The sequence below is a fragment of the Erpetoichthys calabaricus genome, chromosome 11, assembly GCF_900747795.2.
Source record: "Erpetoichthys calabaricus chromosome 11, fErpCal1.3, whole genome shotgun sequence".
In the NCBI taxonomy this organism is placed as follows: Eukaryota; Metazoa; Chordata; class Cladistia; order Polypteriformes; family Polypteridae; genus Erpetoichthys; species Erpetoichthys calabaricus.
In genome coordinates, this window is record NC_041404.2 from 76,667,587 (window position 1) to 76,692,593 (window position 25,007).

Genomic DNA, 25,007 nt, shown 5'->3' on the forward strand with positions numbered 1-25,007 from the left:
TAGGGTTAGGTTCAGTGTACATGAAAGCAAGCAACCAATGAATGGTCATATAGAAGTACAGTGATTATAATGCAGCGTCAAGGAATAAGGAACATAGGTGTTTTGGACCTAACAATCAAAAGAGAAACTTGTATATCAGCAACAGTGTCTCATGATTTCCACACCACAACAGAATGGAAAAAAGAAAATAGAAGGGCAGAGATTGCAACTAAACTTGCCATACCTGTTAACCCTTCATACAGGAACAGTTTCATCCGGCAGCACACTTTTGACTGTCAAAAAAAGGTGCTAGTAAGACTGCTGGAAAGTCATCAGTCATTAAATTTTACATGCCTGGCAATTTTCATTTGTGTAAATTGACGTGGTCCAGTGAAAAGATAAGCAACTGCAGTTGGCAAGTCAGACATACCCTATGACAAAAGTCATGAAACGTCATATTAGCTTTACTTTGTAAAGCTTTGTTGTTTGATATTTCATGTTCATTCTGAAATAAATACTGATTTATTGACTGACTGAATGGAATTTCTCATAGTTTCCCTTTAGTGTACCCATATTCTAGGTCCCATTATTTTTCATACCAAAGCAGTAATTAATAAAAGCTAATATAACTGCAATAATGCTTGCAAAGATAAGGAAAGTCTATCTTTTTTATTTATTTATTTTATTTTTTAATACAAAACACATTTTTTCCTGCATGTGTGCAGATTGAACAGTTTATTCATTAGCTGGTTCAAAAAGTCTGGTATTTATCATATTTGTTATGTGGTAGTTTATTCAAAACTAGTTTTACATTTTTTATTTTTGCCATAACCTATAGACAGACTAATAAATTCAAAGGGTCCATTTTATTATTTTTTTGTAAGAAATTCTGCTGGTATCGTTACAAACCATAGGTAACATACTGGTCTGCAAACATAGTTACCGCAGGTATGACTGAAAAATTTTTAAGCATTGATAATAAGGTTTTTCTTGCATTGCACTTGGGTTGAGTGCTTAAAAAAGGGCTTAACCCAGCTCACTGTTTTTCTCCGTCTGCACCATTTCCTGTATTAGCTGACCTGCTGATTTCAGGTTTGGTTTTTCGTTTTCTCAGTAATATACAAATATTTTTTGTGTTTTTGTTTCTGTCAGAAATAAAACTCTACATAATGTGTACTGTATTAGGAAGGAAAAGATTTTTTTTCTTTGTAAACTGGCAATGCGAAACTGGACTATGTGCATTTTTCTTTCAAAGGAATGGGCTTATGTCTGTTTAATTTCTAGTCTGTGTCTGAATTAAGTAGGTGTCAAACTTTGCTTTTCATTTGTCGTTGGTAGATTAATCTTAACACTGACCAGTGCTGCATTGGAGTCTAATAATATCATCGGTCCTACAACCTCAGTGATTTACTGTTTTTTAGGCTGTATTTATTAGTAATGCTTTAGCGTATACAGATCTTGCAAGTTAATGAGTGCCAAAACAAATACAATGCAGACTGTTCAGCATTGTGAGTGTGGAAGAAAGACAACAGGTTTAATAATTTTGACTCACAGAATCCAGAATTTATTTAAAATTCTGCATGCAGGATTGAGTACACTGGACAAAATTCTAGTGAAGTGCCATGTGCCCAACTTCCATTAAAGCATTTCCTTTTATATATGCTTTTACCATAACGCTATGCCAAGGTGGCACTACTTTACCAAAGGTCGTTCACAAGCTTGCAGGATCTGATGAATTCCACTTTCCCAGATACTTTTCTGTACAGTCTGTACAAGTCTTTATCAATTGCCGTTACAAAGGTCAGTACCAACATGTGCAGTACCTGCTTTTACAGAATCAGTTAATAAGTACAATTTATAAGGGATTGAACGTTTTAAGGTTTATACTAAAATTAAGGTTAATGCTTCAGTACTTTCACTTCCCCTTTTCATCCATATTGGATGAATCACAGTGCTATATTAGAAAAAGGAAATGATAGATCAGAATCTGTAGGAATTGCCATATGTGTCCCAAGTGTAGCTAAAGAAGGGCAACAAGAATAAAGAAAGATCATAAACTTAACTAAACAGTACAATATAATGAGAATAACAATAATTCCTATAATGAAAATTTCTTTATCCAGTTAGGCATCCTCTGTATCAGGTATTATGTAGGAAAACTAGGAGAAAGTCTGATGCACAGTCAATATTACAAGTAGATTTACATATAGTAAAATGGACACACTCAACATAGATTTTTATCTTTGACAGCATTAAAAAGTGCAGACATTGGATCTGTGTGCCAAGACGTGTATTGCACACTAACACAGTGCAGACTTTCTGCATCCTTAGTTGACATGTATACCTTAAATTGGAAATCAGTGACACAACACAGACACTGAGTTGAGAGCCCCTGTGCATGCTGCATTATTAAAGATGAGTGTTGAGCCCAGCCAGGCGTACTGTCATTCTGAATCATTTAGATCCTGCTGCTGTCAGCTCTCATCAGCCAACATTTACCTCCTCCCACCACAACTCCCAACTCTGCAGTGTTTCTCTTTAATTTTTTGAAACGTCTGTTCTTTCCCTACATACCTACATATTTTAGCAATTTCTCACTTTTTTTTCTTTTCAGTTTCTGAAAATCCATTTTTATTGCTTTTTAGTTTTTAATGTTTTTCTTTTCAGGTGTTTTAACAGAGTTCAGTAGAAAAAAGATATGCAACATTTTTTTTAGTTGGCATTAACTTGTACAAACAAAATGTTTTCCAAATTCATTGATCAAAACACAAGTTTGATTTTACAGATGTACATAAAAACAGTTGGAATTTCATAATGTTTGTGATTTGCTCATGACTGAATTTTGAATGTGATTTAGTTTGTTTTTAGTTTAACATATCTATATGTATTTTCTGTTTTTGTTTTTCAAGAATAAATAAGAAAAAAACTAGTATTGCTAAATAAAACAAATTTCTCAAATCTTTTTAATGCAGTTAGTATTGGAGTTTCTCTCAGCAGAATAGACATCAGTCAGAAAACAACTATGGACAGAACGCCAGTCAATTACATAACCCATTCATGTCCAAACTCACATAGGGACAATTTGGAACCACTAATTCCCCTAACATGCATTTCTTTGGGAACGTTTGAGGAGAACCCCATGCAGGCAATGGGAGAATTGTAGACTCCACATAGACCACCCAGGTTTCAGACCCACATTGCTGGATCATTGATGCAGCAGCACTAACCACTGCAACACTGTTTTGCTGTAGTATAGCTGAGTAATTTTGTAAAATTTACAAATTGTACCAAGTAACTTTACTGTTCTAATCAAGCAAATGTGGGTAGTTTTACAATTTTGATACTGAATTTCTTTGTAAAATCTGTCGTGTTAAAAAAGTACTGGCTTATCCTTCTGTTAATCTCGGCTACAACATGCTTAACAGTTTCTCTGTCTGCATGTGGGCTGATTGAACAAAATCATTATTCATTGATTTGGGTTACTACGCTAATCACACCAGTATTTCCAAATATAAACTAATCAAAGTGAGGTGTGCAGTTGGGTCAAAATGCATTGTAATATAATATAGTCTTTAGAGTAGTAAGGATGCTGGAATTGTGTGGTTAGATAAGACCTATGACTATAAGAAACTTGTCTTCTAATTCTGTTGCGTGTTTGGATCTACCAGACCTTTTCCTGACAGTTTTCTCCAGCTTCCAAGTTTCTTCTGATGGTGTAGGAAACTGTACTCACTGACATCTTGGCTTTCTTTGCTATTTCTTTGCATAAAATTGCAAGTTTTTCATTTAATGTAATTGTCTGTCTTCCTTTGTTAATTGCCTTTTTTCAGGCTATTATGATAGCAATATATAACTTCCTTCAGCACCATATAGTCCAAAAATGCCTCAGAAGGCCTTGCAGCACAGTTTGTTCCAACAATACTTTTATTACACAGGCTGAGGATTTGTAACTAATCAGCAAAATCTGGAACATTTGTTGGAATTGTTTGCATCAACTTTCAAGTCTTAATTAGTTTCCCTTACTGCAGAAAAGCTGTAAGTTGTTAACCCGTTACTTGTTACCTAAAAAAGGGACTTTATGAATAACTCTGAAAATTACATTAGTTTTCTGTTTTTGTTAACCTAGACTTTTATTTTTAGCCTTTGATAGTTTAATGCTTATGTAAGTATTTAAACCATGCTTTCAAAATTATGTGTTACTAATTCAATGACGATACCAAAAATCATGTACATTTCTGTTGGCTTGTATAAGTAATTAATTGATATTTTTCCATATATAGATGGATTGATTAGGGGATGAAGCAAATACTCTCTTTCCTCTGACACACATTTAGGAGCACAGGATCCAATTATGTTTGTCAGGGTTTTCTTTGTATACCTTTTGTACCCATGACCTTTATCATTTTTCTTTTATGAGATGTAGCAGATGAAATACTTTTTAATGTTAAAATATACACTGAAACTAATTAATTTAAAGGGAAAATATCTTCTGGTATCTAATGTATAATGTTATTGCTGCTCCAAAACAGAGCATTTTTTCCCAACTGTTTTGCTGATGTGCTCATCCAGATGGAATTAACCAGCAAAAGGAAACAAAATGCTGTTTGGTTGAATCTTTTTCATTATTGTTATTAGGAAAATTACTTCCTAGCTCTGAGCTGAGTATTCATTTGGCTGATCCATTATATCCTTTTAATGATGTAATGAGTCATTATGCACTTTGTGTATTTGTGTGTTTTCTTTGCTACACATTGTGTGCTCTTTTTATCCTCTTTTGGTGGTTTTCTTTTTAAGAAGGACTGTTCAATCTTGGCTTCTTTGGCATTTTCAGCCTTGGTTCTTGAGAGTCTCCCTTATGGCCCATACCATCTTGGAGTATACTTTTGCTTCTCTCTGTGTGTGTACACATGTATATAACATACATGTGCACGTTCTGCTAATTTGTTTTTACATCAAAGTGCTTATTCAGGGGTACCTCTTAAATTCCTGGAACTGTTCTTATCTGCTCATTTCTTTGATTGCTCCGTTTGAAAGTCACTGTGCATAAAACCTCTAAGTATATCAGCAGTAGTCACTTCAGTTCATACAGTATGTAGCCATTCCCAGGTATACATATTCTTTATGTTCTGTAAAAGAATATCCCATAAATCTTTGCCTGGTCTGTTATACACTAAGATTTTTAGATACAAGTTTAGTTCTTTTAATCTTTTCAGTTCTTCCTGGACTAATACATCATATGAGCAGAACTGCTTATCTTGCCATCTTGAACTTCCAGCTTGAGAAACATTGAAAGTGACTAGTGACAAGTAGGAAAAAAACTCACATTTAGAGCCTTTTGGTTCCTCTGAATGTGTTCATGATTTCTTGAATGCCTCTTTGCTTGATTTAAAGGTCTGCTCTCCACTGATGCTAATGTTGAACAGTTGTGTATAATTCTCTTAATGGCCCCATGAGACACAGCAGGAATATGAAGAACCATAGTGCTTCAAAGCTAAGCGCCAGAGGAGTATCTGTAACATCAATAACAAATAGCCAGAGGGTAAAAGTTTAATAATATAGATAATTTTGCTGATTGTCACAAACATGCAAACAGACTAAGCTAATTGTGATGCTCTTTGTTTGTCTGAAGCAGTACAACAATATTCAGGGAGAGACTCAGCAACCATTTGGCTTCTCAGTCATTTCTTAAGCTGTTTGTGCTTCTTCAATAGTTTAAACATTTTACCTCTTTTTAATTTCTTTTTCAAAATTGACTTTTAATTTACAATATGTTCTCCATTACTTAAGTCTTAAATTACCCTTTAAAATGTAAGGTTCTTGTAGCCGTATAAGATGAAAGATTCCTTTTTTCTATTTTCATGCTGCTTTTATAATGCATGTTATTAGAAGAATCTGTACCCTTTTTGTAGTCGCACACCTGTGTCATATTACTTGACCTCATATGTAGATAAACTGCTGAAAGTCATCTTAGAAGATGGAAAAGTGAGTTATGCACAGGAACAGTGGGCTTAATTGTGTTAGAACCCTTGATTAAGATGAACATAAAAAGCTTTATAAAATACTGTAAAGGACCTCATTTGTATGCTCACACATTTATTAGTACACTTATGTTAAATCCAGTGTTTTAACCCAAGTAATATTTTTTTTTCACCCCTCAGGATTATTAGTTTCCCTATATGTCTGCTATATGGTGCAGTTTTCACAGGACCCCAATTTCAGTCATGTATGATTTTGAAATGCTGCTCTGCACACACTTTTGAGAATTCTAAATTTCCATCTATTTTTTGCTTATAATGTACTAGTGACTTCAATTTAGACAATGGATTTTGAAGTGAGTTTAATTCTGATTACTGAGATGCGTATTTTAAAATGTTGATTTTGTTTTCACTTAAATATTTTTGATGCTGGTTTTCCATCTTATTTAAAGTCATTATGTTAGAAGATCCATCTTGCCATATTACTTCATTTTAACAAAAGCCCAGACATAAGTCATGATTCAGAACATCAAGAATTTTGCCCCATAAATCTTTTTCTTTTTAAATATCTGCCAAATGTGTTATAGTTTTTGGCTGGAGTGTGTTTTTTCTTATTGTCATTTGGATTTGGTGACAACAAGACGCAAACGTTTTCCAGAGTTTGGTAGCTATTGCCTGACTTATTTGATTTTTCCTTTTCCTGTTTCCCTCTGATGGTTTTAAATGGTTTTTAACTGTTGACTCCAGAATCGTTAACTAAGTATATAACTTTTAAGAAGTGTTTTTTATCCATTGTCTGATTTATGCAGGCAATTATCATTTTAGTCTTTATATTGTTAAACTGCAGAAGGACAGCATTCCATTTAAATGAGTTATGTTCAGTTAAACAGTAGTTGATTGATTGCAGATTGCATTTTAAAATATGGGGGATACATTAATATTGACCAGTGTTTTTTTTAGAAAAATAACTCATTTCATTTTCTCACCTGGCATGTTCCAATTTGGCACAGGGGTGGCAGCATTAGTTTTCATCTTTTTTTAATCACTAAACATATCTCCATATCTGTGCTGTTTCTTTTAAACTGATTTTTTGTTTGTCTTTTACAACTTGGGTGGTATTTATTTCTATGATCTGTCGATTTCATTATAGGAGTTCACCAATGATAATTTCAAGTAGCTACTGTTTTAACAGTCAACAGTTAATACATACTTTAAATTCTATGTGCCCTCCAGACATGGCTATTTTCCTTATTGAAGCACCTGTAATTTCACTCATCCTTGTTAAATATATAACGGGAAACCCAATAATTCCTGGAATTGATCAATAGCGCAGAAGTAGGGTGTAGTTCCCAAATATGGTATTGTATGCCTATAATCTGGATACTCAGTCTGTCGATTGGCATTGTTTTGAGTTGGTAGAGTGCATATTTCTGGCATTTATTCTACAGTCGCGAAGTTGACTTTTGCCTCACCAGGCAACAATGGTAGATTTTCAAGAGATGATGATATTGTTTTTTTGATACTGATGGACAAGCTCATAAAGTGTTTGTTCTGTGTGGACAGACTTTTACTCAGAGATGTACCATTGAACTGTGGAGGCGTCTACAGAAAAGCATCTGGAAAAAATGAGAGAAGTAGTACATGCAAAACTCCACTTTGTTTCATGACAACACCCCTGCAACACCATGTTGTCAAAGGTTTTTAACAAAAAACAAAAATGTTTCTTTGCTCCTCCAGTATTCGCCAGATCTTGCTTCCTGTGACTTCTTGTTGTTATTGAAATTAAAGATGAGAATGAAAGGATGATGAATTGGTACTGTGGAAGAAATCCAGTTAAGTAAGCCATGAGAACCACGGCCCCCATAACATACCCACTACCACCACTTTGGCGAAGGGCCCAAGTAAGATCCCTTTTATGAGGAATCTTCTAGTTTCCTTTTTTGTAAATTACATTGAATTAACGTATAAAAGCTCAGTCATAACAGTTATCTACAATACTATAATACACTTTAAAAGCCCAGTATATAATAATTTGGCTCTATGTCCATTTGCCATTAAGAGTTCTATTTCTTTTTGGCACATATACTACTGTTAGCAATACTTTGAAAGGACTGGAGTATATACTCATGTTGTTTTCACTAATGGTTCTTTGTCTTGTACTTGGTGTGTGTGAGTGTGTCTTTGTTAGCTTGCTTTTGCTAGTGTTCCCATTGGTGTTTTCCCTGTAGCTCCTCAAAAGAACCATGAGTCGTCTAATGGCACCCAGCTAAACTATGATTATAGTTATCTTTTATAGACATGCATGCGTGGCTGAGCACAAATTTTAAGTGGCTGAGCACAAATTTTAAGAAAATGGTGTACCTCCTACTAATCAATCAAAGCCATTCCTTTGATTCTCTTAGGTGTCTAAGTGTGCCCATCAGAATCAGCAAGACGCCAGATTATGGTAACAATTAAACAGTACATCATGCAAGTATTGAGTTCAAGTCTTTGTTTTATGTACAGTAACAGTATTGCCACAAAAGGTGATATAAATGTTGTCATACCTAATCAGTTGGGCTTTATCAGATGAAATTATTTCAACAATGTCCTCTAGGTGCTAGTTTAGTAAAAAGTCTACATAAAGAAGCATTAGTAGACTTTAAAGCTTAAGTATGTTTTGTTAAATTGTTTTTATGAAAATCATGGGACTGCTAATTTTATTGTCTGCTATATGTTTGTTTTGATGTTGAATTATTATGAGCTTTACCAAAACATATTCTATTCAAAATGACGTTTTTACGCAATTATTTTCTTTACATAATTCTTCCCAGCAACTAGAAAAATCTTTATTTTTTGTACTGTAGAATGTAAATTGGAGATAGTGTTAAGTAAAAGTAGAAAAAAGCAGACTCTATATGCATTTTATGTCTGATGATTTAGAAGAAATTACCTTGTGCACTTTTCAAAAAAAAAAAAAGGATAGAGTCCCCTGCAGCACATTTAATTTATAAAGTTGTATTGTGTGCAATTAGCTGAACTACAATGGAGTAAATATAAATTGCTCATCACTAGAAAAAGCAATTCATTCTGTAGCGTAACCTTCCTACTTGCATCATTTGCAGTACATCTTTAAAGCCAAAAACATGTACTCTGGATTTCATTTATGCAAGGTCCACATGCTTTGTGACTTTAAGCTGACCAAGCCAGTTTATAGCAAAAAATCCTAGGTGCCTACATGATTTAACAGCAGCTTTCACCATGTATTTACTGTATGGCAGTTTACCACTTCTAATGTTGCCTTATTTTAATTTCTTATTTTGTCTTTTATTTTTCTTTTCTTCATTATGTAAAGCACTTTGAGCTACTTTTTGTATGAAAATGTGCTATATAAATAAATGTTGTTGTTGTTGTTCAAGGCCAGGACTATAGGTGTTGGCTTGTGTCGGTATTCCCCCATATGATTTAATTGAGATGTTTCCTTCTTTAGACATTTTAAATTCCCTCCTAAGTTATTTTCATTTTTACTTTTTGTTTTAATACAGGCAGTTTAATTTCTTAATTTTTCATCACTTCTGTAGAGAACAAATTTTAGTCCTTTGTAATAGCTTTTCCTTTTTTTATTTGTGCAGCATTTTTGATAAGTTTAGTTTTTAAGATTTGACTTAATTGGTAATAAAAAAAGTTAAACAGTTTATGGTGATTTTAAGATTGGTATTTATAGAAGACTAATTTCCAGTCCAAGTAAACTGCCAGTGTGATGTTTGCTTGTTTACAGAAAACTCAATTTTTATTTTTTGTTGTGTTTTTTCTAGCTCAAATATTTGGGTACGAAGAATATAATTTCAGGCTTTAATATACACTTTGAGATGTGTTGTGGTTAAGAATGTGTTGTTGTATGCAAGTAACTTTACTGTATTTTAAAATAACTGCATCAAAATCTATTGCTGACACTTTCTTCGGCCACTCGCTTACCTAGTCTTTTTTTGCACCCTAGATGTGTCTAATGCTGCAAGTGCTGGTCAGGCAGAACGTGGCACTTTAAGCTCTGTTCTACGTGATCTGGTCAAACCTGGAGATGAAAACCTGCGAGAAATGAACAAGAAGCTGCAGAATATGCTGGAGGAACAACTGACCAAGAACATGCACCTTCAAAAGGTACATGCCTTTATATTATAGTTGGAAAGGATTTGTGACAGTGGTGGAACTAAAAGACAAAAAAAAACTTATATTTCTGAAAAGATTCACTTGTGTTATCTTTGTAGTAAGGATGATTTTTAATTATTCCTTAAATTAGTCAAAGGCATTAGCCCAGATTACAAATACTAGATAGTAACATCTGATACATGTGTCTTGAAACACATTTCCTTACCATTTAGTGCCCAGCAATTGCAGTGATCCCCTGCTATACCGCAGTTCAGCGGTTTCGCCCCCGCTACATTGCAGATTTATTATTATTATTATTATTATTATTACTAATAATAATAATATGACAATCGCCCCCTGCTTGCTTCGCTTGCCCACTGCCGAGTTTGGTTTACCGGATAAGCAATTTAAAGAGATTGTTATTTTCATGGGAATTGTTAAATATGCAGTATTTTCATTTTTACTTTAAAACCTTTGTAAAAACAATATTTGTCCTTTATTTCCTGCCCCGGGTGTGGTTAAATCTCTGTCTCGCGGAACTTATAACACTGCTCGCATTGTGTCGGGGGGGTTTTGGTCTGAATGCACGCTAAAGAGATGCGATCGGTTCCGCTGCTGTCTTGCTGCTGGCCAGCTGTGTGTTGTGCTTGTCGCGCTTTGCGTCAATTACTTAAAAGCCTGTACAGCAGCTGTCCTTTTGCCACTTCGCGTCTCTCCCGCTAGCGTTCTAAAGGAGGACTGGGGGTGTGAGGGCTGAGTGCACACTAAGGAGAAGTGCTCGGATCAGTGCTGGCAAGCTGAGTGTTCTGCTTGTCATTGTTTTAAGAGCTGGGAGCACCTGAAGTTTGTCTGCCAAAAGCATTCCAACAACTGCAAGATTAAATGTCAGTGAGCTTGTTTTTAATTGTTTGTAAGTAGGGCGTGACATGAAAAAGTCACCGTCTCACGGGTTTTGCTTGCTAAGGTTGTAATGTCTAGTCTTTTGTGTTGTCAAAGTGTCTCTCCGAGATGATCTGGTCTCGATCGCTTCACTCAACCCCCCCGGAGGCGCACTACACTCCTGCCACTTCGCGTCTTTCTAGCTCGGGTTGTGAAGGGGGGGAGCTGAACGCACGCTAAGCAGAAGTGGACGGATCAGCTGCTGGCTTTGTGCTGCTTCTGCTAAGATACCTGTTCTGCTTGTCGCTCTGCGCGTCGATCATTTAAAAGCCTGTACAGCAGCTGTCCTTCTGTCTCACTGCCTTGTCTTGCATGATGTTAAAATGTCCCTCGCGGGATGTCAGATTGTCTTCTGAGAAGATCAAGCCTCGTCTCCCTGTCAAGATTTTTTTTTTTTTCATAATATAGAGAGATGTTACTCATATCCTTAGCCTGACATCCACATATCATATGTGTTTACAAAGTGTGTTTTAATAAATTTACATGTGTTTAAAACGTTTGGGAGGGGTAATTTAAGGCTTAAAAAAAAAAAAAAAAAAAAAAAAAGTTTATATGGTCTTTCTATATCCCGGATTTTCACCTATCTCTGATGGGTCTGGAACATAACTTCAGCGATAGGCGGGGGATCACTGTGGTGTGTTTAAATTTGCTTAATTTTGTTTAACCATAAAAAATTGATGGAGTGAGGGCTGTTTTTCTACACCATACAATCAGTGAGTCATCAATATTTAGATTACTGAAAACTAGTACTATACTTGTCATTGTTTTGTTTATTACTCATGTTGATACGAGTGGCTTAATTTTGGATACAAGCCCTATTGACAACACTTGGCTAAGATTATGTTAAGTACATATCTGTAGCCAGTCTGCTTATGAAATACAGATAAACCTACCTTTAGTACAAAACAGATGTGGTACAGATGAGCCCATAAAGGTTTTACGACCAGTCCTGATCACACATTTTATATATAATATACAGTCATCCCTCACCTATCGCGGGGGTTACGTTCCAGAGCCCCCCGCAATAGGTGAAAATCCGCGAAGTAAAAACCATATGTTTATATGGTTATTTTTCTATTGTCACGCTTGGGTCACAGATTTGCACAGGAGGTTGTAGAGAGACAGGAACTTTATTCAAACACTGCAAACAAACATTTGTCTCTTTTTCAAAAGTTTAAACGTGCTCCATGACAAGACAGAGATGACAGTTCCGTCTCACAATTGGAAGAATGCAAACATATCTTCGTCTTCAAAGGAGTGCGCGTCAGGAGCAGAGAATGTCAGAGAGAGAGAAAAGCAAACAATCAAAAACTGATTGGTGCTGTTCGAGCTTTTAAGTATACGAAGCACCGTGCGGGAAGCATATCGCTTCACAAAGCAGCCGCAAGGAAGGGAGCAATGTGAAGGTAGTCTTTCAGCATTTTTTAGACGAGCGTCTGTATCCTCTAGGGGTGCGAACAGCCCCCCTGCTCACACCCTCTCCGTCAGGAGCAGAGAATGTCCGAGCAAGAGAGAGAGAGAAAAGCAAACAATCAAAAATCAATGGGTGCTGTTTGGGCTTTTAAGTATGTGAAGCACCGTGCGGGAAGCATATCGCGCAACAAAGCAGCCACAAGTAAGCCCAGCAAGGAAGGGAGCAATGTGAAGGTAGTCTTTCAGCGTTTTTTGAGGAGCGTCCATATCCTCTAGGGGTGCGAACAGCCCCCCTGCTCACAATATATTTGAGGAGTTTTATTTAATACATAATACGAGCTCTGATAATCATCATGGCGCCACAGATGGCAGCCTCGGTGCCTCGTTCCTTGGTGCTTTCTCTGTTTTTGTTTATTTGTGCAGTGATAAGCTGTCCCCCTCTGATCACATACAGCAGAGAGGAACTCTTACACATCGGTAAATTCGCTGGTGAAATTTTTTCACCGTCTTTCACTCAAACAGAATACTTTACAGAACTTTTAGTCGGAGGAGCAGCTGCCCTTTACGGAATTAGAAGGAGACGCCGACGAGGGAAGCGTGCCGGAGCGCTTGTTAAACTGCGCCACCGGGGATTTCGAACTGCGCTCCCTTCAATTCACCTGGCGAACGTCCGCTCTTTGGCCAACAAGATGGACGAACTGCTTTTGTTAAACAGAATAAACACGGACTTTTCCAGATCTGCTGTCCTGTGCTTCACTGAAACCTGGCTTGGTGAGCACATCCCCAATAGCACATTATACCTGCCGAGCTTCCAACTTCTCCGTGCGGACCGCATCATGGAGCTCTCGGGGAAAACGAAAGGAGGCGGAATCTGTTTCTACATAAACGAAGGTTGGTGTACAGATGTCACAGTACTAATCAAAACATGCAGCCCTCACTTAGAGTCTTTTTTCATTGACTGTAAACCGTTCTATTCACCGCGGGAGTTTTCCTCGTTTATTCTGGTTGGTGTTTACATCCCACCTCAGGCCTGTGTTAGTGAAGCTTTACAACACCTGGCTGACCAGATAACTAACATGGAGCACAAACACCCGGACTCCCTGCTCATTGTTCTTGGTGATTTTAACAGAGCAAACCTCAGGCAAGAACTGCCAAAATTCAGTCAGCATATTAAGTGTCCTACCAGGGACAAAAACACACTGGACCACTGCTACACTACATTAAAGGATGCTTATTGCTCTGTCCCTCATGCTGCCCTGGGACTCTCTGACCACTGTTTGGTTCATCTTCTCCCGACTTACAGGCAGAACTTAAGATCTGCAAAGCCTGTGGTGAAAACGGTGAAGAGATGGACCAACGAGGCAAAGCTGGAACTACAAGCCTGCTTTGACTGTACTGATTGGAGTGTTTTTGAGTCTGCAGCGACTGACCTGGATGAGCTTACTGACACTGTGACATCCTACGTCAGTTTTTGTGAGGATATGTGTGTGCCCATGAAAACTTTTCGCACATACAACAACAACAAACCCTGGTTTACTACAAAACTCAGGCAGCTTCGTAAGGCTAAGGAGAAGGCCTACAGAAGTGGGGACAGAATCCTGTATAATCAGGCCAGAAACACATTGACAAAGGAGATCAGAGTAGCAAAGAGGTGCTACACTGAAAAGCTGGAAAATAGGTTTACAGCCAACGACCCTGCATCAGTGTGGAGAGGTTTGAAAGACATCACCAACTACAGAAAACCATCCCCCCATACTGAAGAGAACCATCAACTGGCCAACGAGCTGAATTTGTTCTACTGCAGGTTTGATAAACCCTCTTTCACACCTCTCACCCACGCCAATCAAAATACAGTCCCAGCACTCACTACCAAGCCCCTGCCCCTCCCCACTGACACCATACCTGCACTCAGGATCTGTGAAGGGGACGTGAGTCAGCTCTTCAGGAGACAGAAGATCAGGAAGGCACCAGGTCCAGATGGTGTGTCACCCTCCTGTCTTAAAGTCTGTGCTGATCAGCTGGCCCCCATATTTACACAGATCTTCAACAGATCACTGGAGCTATGTGAAGTTCCCTCCTGCCTTAAGCGTTCCACGATTATCCCGGTTCCAAAGAAAACCTCCATTGCAGGGTTAAATGACTACAGGCCAGTCGCCCTGACGTCTGTGGTCATGAAATCCTTTGAAAGACTGGTGTTGACCTACCTGAAGGACATTACAGACCCCCTGCTTGACCCCCTACAGTTTGCTTACCGAGCAAACAGGTCAGTGGATGATGCAATCAACATGGGACTGCACTACATCCTGCAACATCTCGACTCTCCAGGGACATATGCTAGGATCCTGTTTGTGGACTTCAGCTCGGCGTTCAACACTATCATTCCAGAAGTCCTCCACACCAAACTCACTTGGCTCACTGTACCAGCTCCCATCTCCCAGTGGATCAAAAACTTCCTGACAGATAGGAAGCAGCAAGTGAGACTGGGAAAAATCACATCCAGCACACGAACAGTCAGCACTGGCGCCCCCCAGGGATGACTGCACCTCAAGAGACCCGTCTGTTAAAATCCTGAAGTTCGCAGATGATATGACAGTCATTGGCCTCATCAAGGACAGTGATGAGTCTGTATACAGACGAGAGGTCGAACAGCTGGCCCTCTGGTGCGGTCAAAACAACCTGGAGCTGAACAAGCTTAAAACTGTGGAGATGACAGTGGACTTCAGGAGGAGCCCCCCAGTGCTGCCCCCCCTCACACTACTCAACAGCATTGTGTCCGCTGTGGAAAACTTTAGGTTTCTGGGATCCACAATTTCCCAGGACCTAAAGTGGGAACTAAACATAAACACAATTGTTAAAAAGGCCCAGCAGAGGTTGTACTTCCTGCGCCAGCTCAGGAAGTTCAACCTGCCTCAGGAGCTGCTCATCCAATTTTACTCTGCAGTAATCCAGTCTGTTCTCTGTTCATCTATCACAGTCTGGTTTGGCTCAGCCACAAAACAGGACAGGAACAGACTTCAACGGACAGTCAGGATTGCAGAAAAAATCATTGGTGTTGATCTGCCCTCCATTCAAGACTTATACAGATCTCGAGTCAGGAAACGGGCAGAAAACATCATTGCAGACCCATCACACCCTGGTTACAACCTTTTTCAACTTCTTCCCTCTGGTAGGCGCTACAGAGCACTGTACGCCAAAACTACCAGACATGTGAACAGTTTCTTTCCTCAGGCCATCACTCTCATGAACACTTAAGTCAATCTCACAGCATCAGGGACAATACTAGGTAAAACCGGAGTCCAATTCCTTGTATGTGTATATATACTTGGCCAATAAAGCTGATTCTGATTCTGATTCTGATTGGTTGCCTTCTCAGCCATCTGCCAGTAGCATCCCTTGTATGAAATCAACTGGGCAAACCAACTGAGGAAGCATGTACCAGAAATTAAAAGACCAATTGTCCACTGAAACCCACGAACCAGCGAAAAATCCGCAATATATATTTAAATATGCTTACATATAAAATCTGCGACAAAGTGAAGCCGCAAAAGTCGAAGCGCGATATAGCGAGGGATTACTGTATGTATAATTTTTATTTTAAGGATGGCCGCTCTGAATCTCCTTGACAATGTCTAGTCATACTCCATCAACAAGAGTCTTTAGCCATATGTTTTAATTCAATAGCAGTCAGAGTTCATAACAATATGGATCTGTAAGCATAAGTGCACTTTCAAATATACCTTCAATGTAAAATCATATATTCAGGTAATCTCTGTGAATAACAGGATTACATCTGTTGGTAATAGTTATATAACTTTTAATAAACTCTTAAATTATATAGTTATCCATGGGAAGGGCATACCACTTATTTAATCCTTTTTTTGTGTTGGGGTGGGGGAGAGGTTCGGGTAACAGGCAAAAGCAAGGCTCATCTACATCCATTATTTCAATATCATCAGTTTACTATGGGCTGAAGACAGTTTTGTATTTTCCAGGTATTCTTAAAGTTCAGTTTTTAAGATAAATATTGCATAAAGAAAAGATTGTCACATGCTAATTATTTGTTATTCTGTCTTTAGGTCTGTTTATTCTGATGGATATGGAATTAGTGACAGCTGTTTAGCTCTAGATAATCATGTTGCTATTAATGTTATAAACATCTGTGAGCATAATAATTGATTTTCTTTTCAGTATTATTAAATGTATTTAGTAGAGTTTCTTATTTTCCAATTAACTATTTCCTGCATGTAGCTGTGTTCTGTATATACGTACAAGTCTGCACTCATTATAAAGAAATCCATTGAATGCGTGTGCATCATGTGTGGCTGTTTCAAATTGTGATAATACAGGCATTTTGTATCCCTTTGTAAAATATTGTACTAAACAGATTTTTTAACCAGGTCTCTTGCTTAGCTGCTGACTGTAACTAGGAAAAAACAATTTGTGTTAAATATCTTTAGCACAGAAGTCTACTATAGATACCAAAGTGCAGAGACCAATTCATGGGCAAGCAGAAAAAAAAATCTGCACTATAAGCAGTGAGGAATTAATTTGTACTGAATAAAGCAGACCTTGCCCCTCTGGAGTACAACACATTTATAACAAGTTTATAGTTTTGTGCTGCATTGTACAACTTCAGTTAGATGTGGGCTTCTTCTTCCTCTGAGGAAACCCTTTTAAACTTTATATTCCTTACTGTTACATCGGCTAACTTTTGCTCTTTTGACTTTAGCTTCCCTAAATACTTGTAAGATGATCATCTGGCTTTTGCATCTTCACGTACATTAGAGGAAGAAGAGGAGGCTTAAACATAGACAAAGTAGAGACAAATTTGGACTGCTGATAGGAGTAGCTGTGAACCAAGGCAGTTTGAAGAGCACTGGCATTGCACACAGGGGAGTAGCAAGTTACACTGGCTCACAGTTTAACCTTCAGAACTTTTGTACATATACAGCTAACCAAAATAGAAAGTAACATAGGTCCATTTAAAGTGAAAGATGCAAATATAAGTCTAAGTACACTATTGAGCATCAATGCTAATGACGTTAATTTTACTTTAGTTATCTTTTCACATATTTTAAAGAGAGAAGACACAGATTTGGATTTCCATACATACTATTTACTATCCTTCCTGCATCCTGGCATATTGTTTCTGTGTACCTTTCATGCTTACAAGTCAGTTTAGTCTGTTTGGCCTTCCTTTTTTCACTATATTCTCTTCATAAGCAGCGCAGAGCTATTTTATAGGCTAAAATCTGTTTCCCATTTATCCAGACATATCTTTCTTTCTTTTCCCAGTATTTTTATCATAAAAAAATTCTCTTACATGATACAGTTTATATGGCATTTTATCTGTCAATTAAAATGGTTTCCTATTTTGTTTTAGGACCTTGAGGTTCTGTCTCAGGAGATTGTGCGCCTCAGTAAGGAATGTGCATCCAGCCCCAGCCAAAATCCAGGAACAAGTGGCTAGACCTCTTTGGGACATATTAGTCATCTTGAAGGTCCAGAACTTCATGGTTAGCGAATCTAGGAAGGATGAAGTGGACATTGTTTAATTGCTTTTCAGCAGAATTGTGAGGCTGCAAAGAGAATGGATATTCAACGTCTCTTAATTACCTGCTGAATGTATTTATTGTATGTTTCTTATGTATATTCAGGGGTGGGACTAAATAAAACAAGTTAATTACCTGGGCTCAACTGCCTTCTTAATCCTTTAAGTGATTTAATTGGCCTGCAGTTGAATGTGTTCCAAGTTATTCAGGATCAGAAAGGCCATGCTCAGTGTTCCTGAACCTCATTTCTTACATAGTACTGTAGGTAGTAATTTTTTATGATGTTATTTTTAAGCTTCTTGTCATTAGCAGACAGAGACTTGAGATGGTTGCACTTATCAGAGTTAGTTTCTGGAATTGTTGATTATTTGTGGTACCAAAAGAATTTAAATAATGACTGGAGTAACTTTTGCATTGGGGTATATTGCAAAGAATGAAGTTAACCAGCAGTCATTCTGAAATGATTACAGAGATGCGGTGATTAGATTCAACCTCACAAATCTGCAATGCTTTAAGGAAATTTAGTAAGTCATTATAGTAGCCATGATCAGTATCTCAGTTTAATCAGAATTTTCCTTCAAATTATTGTGTACCTTAATGTACAAAGTTAGATTAGAAGTCAGGAGTCTATACTATCATTATATATATTTTTTGTTAAACCTTTCCTTTCATAAACAGGTAAGGATATACTTGTTTTAAAGAAGTTTCATCTTTTGCGCCTTTGCTTAGATTTTAAACTGTAAACCTGCCTATAGTTATAAATAAGCTGTTCACTTATAAGAGCAGTGTTGTCCTCAGGTGGTTTTTAATTAATATTTTGTGATTGTTGTACTTTATGCATTCACAAATGCACAACATTAGTATGAAGAGCCATTCTGAATGCACTTCTTGGTTGAAGTTGGCAATAACAGCTCCCTTGTTGCTATGCCTTTAAGTATGTGTGGATATGATCAGATTCTTTAGCCAGACCCACACTCCTTAAGTTGAACTCTTTATTAAAATGTACAGCTGAGCTATAGTTGCATCTTTCATGAAAATGGAAGCAATTTAATTTCTGCTTCAATATTATTTTTTAATATGTATGTTTTTGCAAATAATCATTTGCTTGCGTATGTATTGCACTGAGTTGCAACCTTTGTTAAATTTCTTTTGCCAGAGGTCTTTCTTCATCCCTGACATATTTCACTCACCTGCTGACTAGGCAGAGGGTGCATCTAAACCTAGAAAACAAAAGCAGTTTCTCTGTAACTTTAGCAACATTACAAGAGGACATCTGCTTGGAAATTAGTTACTTTATTCTACGATATCCAGGGATTCAAGAGATTTTTTTAATTATAGGATATCACTAACAGGTTGCGTTCTTAGTTGTTTTTAAAAAAAGCTGTTTGCATAGCCATTAATAATACTTAGTGTGTAAATATCTGTATACTTGAATCTTGCATACCAGAAAGTGGGAAATCAAAGGCCTAAACACTGTAGAGCTAAAAATTAGCTTTTAACAAAATACATGCATGCTTGTCTCATACATATGTGCTGGTACATTTTGAGTGTTGTGTGCTGATCAGGTCTGACATAATGACAGCAGCAAATATAGGAAAATTCCTCTCTTTTAACTTTAAAATTTCAGACCAACTAAAATCATTGTGGAGCACTTAAAGTAGTACTTAAAGTACTGTGATGTATTGGTTTGCAAAGCATTTGATAGACATTTTTATTAAAGCATCTATCCTTACTTGCTTTATTTAAGCCACTAAGAATCCTCCTGATAAATACTGTTTACTAAATGTAACCAAAAAGACTAGAATAATATATCATGAATTTAGACAGAGGAATTAAAATGCAGAAATTGTTCTGGATTCCAAACAGCCCTGTCGGTTGTCTTATTTTACCTGTGTTTAGCTAGGTGTGCTGTTATTAAAGTCTGATATTATATAGTATGTTGAATAATCTTATTATTTTCCAAAAGATCTAACACATAACACATAATATAGTTCAAGGTTTAATGTAAGTATAGTTTATTACTTTTAAATATTTAAAGGTAAAAGCGTTTTCTTTGTTTTTTTTAATTTAATAACCTTACTGGCATTTCAAAGATTGCCTTGAATTTAAAGGCATGAATTCTGTTCTGCTTATCTGGTTATGCAGTATTAAAATTGATTCTCTGCTATCATTGGTCACTCAAAATGAGAATGATGTACATTTTGGTTATATATGTGACTTTAGAGCGTTGAGTAGTCCCTTTCCCTTGAGCCATAGACTTTGAGACAGTGGAGACAGGAGGCTCCATTTGAAAGCAGCTTCCATAAATTTGGGGTGTTCTTTTCTCCTTCTTTCAGTTTCATTTAACTTTTTTTTTTTTTTTTGCTTATTCGTATCCAAATTTAACACCTTGGTAAAATTCTTTCACAAAATTTAAGTTACATAAATATTGACCTGCAAGTTTGTGATCACAATATTTGTAATTCAGGACTTCTTTTGATTATTTTAACTTTAACATGGTGCTAACGGTGACTTTGTGCATGATATTTACATTTTGTGGAATCCATCATGCGAGTGTAATGATCTATGTAGCTGCTAGAATTAACACTACTAAGAAAATAAGCCTACAAAAACTTTTAAAACTGTGTTAATTGGCTGTAGTTGCATCCCAGAAGTAACCATCATTTTCTACCTTACCTTTTGAATATAGTCCATTTCACTTATTTTTCTCCTATAAAAGCCCCTCAGTCTGGTAACATGTAGCTTGCCTCATGCATTTATTTCCAGTACATTCCAAAGTAATTCCAGTGGATTGCAACATTTTAGTTTTTTGTATTTAGTAAAGTTGATAGAAATGAAAAGGTTCTAATTTTGTAAATATCTTTATCATATATTTTTTCTATGTTTACTGTTTGTCTTACACTTCCTTTTAACAATGTTACATATAAGTGGGATGTAAACTAACAAGTAAAACCTGCCTTATGCACTTGTTTCTGCAGTTTGATATTTTGCTAATTACCTTCCATTATTAACCTATTTTGTGTCTAATATATACTGACTGAAAGCAAATTTGATTTGTTTATGTGTTTTGTATTTTTGTTTCCCTGGAAAAACTGCAGACAATGCACGCATTGTATAAAGTTTGAGGTGTTGTTTGGGCATTGCCCATCTTAGCAAAGACAATTGCTCAGGTGTATACAAATATTGAATGTTTCAGCAAATTGCAACAAACCATATTGGGCAAAGACACTTAATTTACTTTGAAAATCTTGTATCTTACTGCTAGGTGGCAAAATGTTTGGCAATGCATATCTGGTGCCAGAGCTGCATTTGTATTCTGCCTGTACACTGGATTTATTTATTCAAAGTACTTTGAATAAATGAAAGTAGATTATTTTAAAAGATATTGTTCCTTAATGTACATTGTTGTGATGTATAATTATCTTGTTTTTTTCCAAAATTCTAGCAGCTATTCATTGTGTAAAATAATATTACATTTCTTTGATATCAATGCTAAAATTGTTAGATCTTTGTTAGTGTGTAAACCCATAAAGTGCAGCATCCATTCAGCCTGATCTGTCTTATGTGGCTTCCAGTTAAACATCATTGAATACATTGTTTGTTAAAGTTATGTAATGAAACTAAAGTCATCGCTTGTTAAAGCGTTTCTTCAATAAAATGCTTTGTGTCTGAATTACTACATTTACCAGACTTTACTGAAAGTATTTTCTGTTTCTTTCAGTTAAAAGCTGGTGATTATCCACTTTATTAGAATATTATATACCATGGGTCCAAATAAATATATATAATTTTCAATCGCACACATTCAGGAGTGGGCAAAAGTAGGTTTACAGGTGTGAGTATGTAAAACAGTTAATTCATGTATTATGTATTTATTAATTATTGTATTAGTATTGTTTGTCATATTTTTTTCATTAAAGTATGTTTGAGCATAGCAAGTAATCTACAAGAATGTGTTAGTAATGAAGGCTGGCAGTTTGAGCACTGACAAGATTGTGTCTAAGTGCAGTGTGCCATTGTGACATACTTTTGATTTAATAAAGCTGTTGTAATAATCATAAACTGCATGTCTTTTTCCATATGAACTACTGTAAACCTACTTTTGCCCATCCCTGTATTTAAAATATATGTCACTCTCAGATTCATTCCACTGAAATATGCAAGCGCGTTTTCTTTGGTATGCGCTGTCATTTTCTATGTTATAAGTAGAGTAAATACATAATAATTTCATTTAATTAAAATACAGTAAAATGTACAGGTACTCGCCAATGATGAATGATACTGATAATGAAGTAGCTGTGTAGTATGATGCAGAGGATTTAAAACTCATCGGATGGCGCCTCTTCTTCAAGCGCTTCAGAAGGAGTCGTATCTTTGGACGGGTCTTCTTCTGGTGGGGTTTCATGCTGGCTTTTCTTTATAGGTTTCAGGAACATTGTGATGGGAAGTTGCTGCATTGTCTCCTGTAGCGAACTGCTCGTACAATTTCCGTGCTTTCTCACGGATGATGTTACCGTCCAAGGGGATGTTCTTCTTCCTGCAGTCGGTGATCCACAATGCCAAGGCAGATACCATCCTGACGTTATTTTTATTCATATATATATATATATATATATATATAATATATATACACACACACACACACTATTGTCTGAACACGTGCCATAATGGCTTAAAAGAAAGAAAACTTTTCACTGTGCAGTCATACTCCCAGTGAGGCATTATGCTGACAAATTGCTGTTGGTATAAATGTCTCTGTAGTGTTTCTTGACATTCTTCTGCTGAATGATATGTTTGCTGAAAGTACTAAGTGTTAGAATGTCCTGGAGAGGATGTACAGCTTTAATGGCACTCAGTTTTGTTTTAATTCTCTCCTCCTCTACTATCTCCAGGGGCTTCAGAGTGCATCCCATATTTGAACCTACCCTTTTAGTTAGCTTGTTAATTTCGGTGGGCCACTCTTGAAGTGATGGTACCAGTCCAACAGACCACAGTAGATGTGAAGGATGTCAATACCCACAATAAAGGAATGCAGTCTCCTAAAACAAAAGATTCTGCTCTTTGTTACGCATTTCCTCTGTTACAAGACCAGTCCAACCTATCATTAATGCGGATCCCCAAGCACTTGGAATAATGCATCACCTCGGCATCCACTCCCTGAATAGTGAATGGACAGAGAGGCTCTTTAATGTGGTGAAAGTCAATAACCAGTTCCTTGGTTTTGCTGATTTTAAGATGCAGACAATTCTCTTTACACCAAGAAACAAACTTTTCCACCTGACTTATACTATATCAGACTCCACTTTATCAATACACACCACAAATGCTCAATCATCTGATAATTTCTGCAAGAGACATAACATGTTATATTTGTAGTTGGAGGTGTCCAGAGTGAAAAGAAAAGACCACCAGACTGTTCATTGTGGTGCTCCAGTGTTGCTCATGTCCGTATCAGAAACAGTCCTTGAGTGTCATAAACTACGATCTGCCTGACAGATGGTCCATTATCCAGGACACCATAGGCTCATCCACCTGCGTATCTCTAAGTTTACTTCTTAACAGGAATGGCTGGATGGTATTGAATACACTGGAGAAGTCAAAAAACAGAATCCTCAACAGTGCTGCCAGTTTTATTCTGAAGGTAAGCCTCGTGGATTAGATAGATATTTTGAATCCTCCTCTCCAATCTTTGTCCAATAGGCAAACTGCAGTGGGTCCAGATGGTCTACCACAAGATGATTCATGTAGTCCAGGTCCAGTCTCTCAAAGGTCTTAATAATGTGAGACATAAGTGGTCACTGGTCTGTAGTCATTAGGTGAAGAGATGCCTGCCTTCTTTGGAACAAGAACAATGCAGGATGTTTCCATAGCAGTGGCACTTTCTGAAGCCTTAGGGACAGACTGAACAGGTGACAGAGGACACCACAAAGTTGGTTAGCACAGGCCTTAAGAACTCAAGGACTGGCACAATCTGATCCTGCAGCTTTTCCTGTGTGTAGCTTCCTTAGTTGTCTCATTACTTGGTCTTCAGTTATGGACAGGCCACACAGATGGTCAGAGGTTAACTTGTTACTGGCCATTACAGTTGATGTGGTAGGAGTTGATAATGTAGAAGGGATGGTGTGGGAAGACTGGTCATTGGAAGAAGGTGATGGTGGGTCTGATAAATCTGTTAAAAATGTAGTTCATGGCTTTAGCTTTGTCCACACCCCCTTCTAGCACCTGTGCCCTGGATTGCTTAAGTTCTGTAATTATACTCTGTCCATTCCACACATCCTTTATATTATTCTGAGTGAGTTTGTTTTCTGTTTTAGATGTGTAAGCTTCCTTTCCTTCTCTCAGCTTTTTCTTTAGCATACGCTGTATGTCCTTCAGAGCGTTTTTGTCATCGGATTTGAATTCTCTCTCTTTCTCATTCAGGATACCTTTTAGCTGCTTAATCCTGGCTCTTGTTGTTTGGAAAGCAATACACTGTGTTCGTGGGTACCACTGTGGCTGTATTAACACAGAAGTTAATCTAATCTTTGATGCAGTGACCGAGTGCCTCAATATCATCCCCATGTGACTTATTGATATTAGCATAATTGCTTATTTTTGAGAAATACAGTTGCCATCATCTCTTGATATCTTGCAATTCAGGTCACTTGTGTAGGAACAAACTGCAAGAATGGTCCTCATTCCTAAACATCTATTGAGATGATCACTGGATATGTGTAGCTGTTATAATGAAGGGTATGGATGGACTGGCATCTTGGCTGTGATGGTTGGCAGAAACTTCCCTGTTCAGGAGGATAGATTAATGGAAGGACAGTGTGGAATATACATCCCCTCCAGTATGCTAGGTGGCAGCATCCCTCTGGCTTTGTACCTGTTTGGACACTTGCTGGATTGCATGGAATAAAACAGGAGGGAGCTACTGGGAAGAGGCTGTCCTGTTGTTTGGTAGATCCGTCAAACATGGAAGTGCTTCTGAGCAAGACTCTGATTTCCTGGAAATTCTGACGTTAAAAGGAGTTTCTTCTCC

At 37.2% G+C, this 25,007-nt stretch overlaps 1 protein-coding gene across 3 annotated transcripts in view; it reads left to right on the forward strand.

Annotated features, from left to right (window-relative positions):
- The window catches only part of gripap1 (GRIP1 associated protein 1), a 224,024-nt gene extending 201,979 nt beyond the window's left edge, over nt 1–22,045 (forward strand). For all 3 annotated transcript variants that reach the window (XM_028813383.2, XM_028813384.2, XM_051933793.1), the window contains 2 exons: nt 9,931–10,091; nt 17,815–22,045. In XM_028813383.2, coding sequence (XP_028669216.1) covers nt 9,931–10,091; nt 17,815–17,901 — 248 coding nt within the window. In that variant the 3' untranslated portion in view covers nt 17,902–22,045. The remainder of the gene's footprint in view (nt 1–9,930; nt 10,092–17,814) is intronic.
- Nucleotides 22,046–25,007: the final 2,962 nt, after the last annotated feature.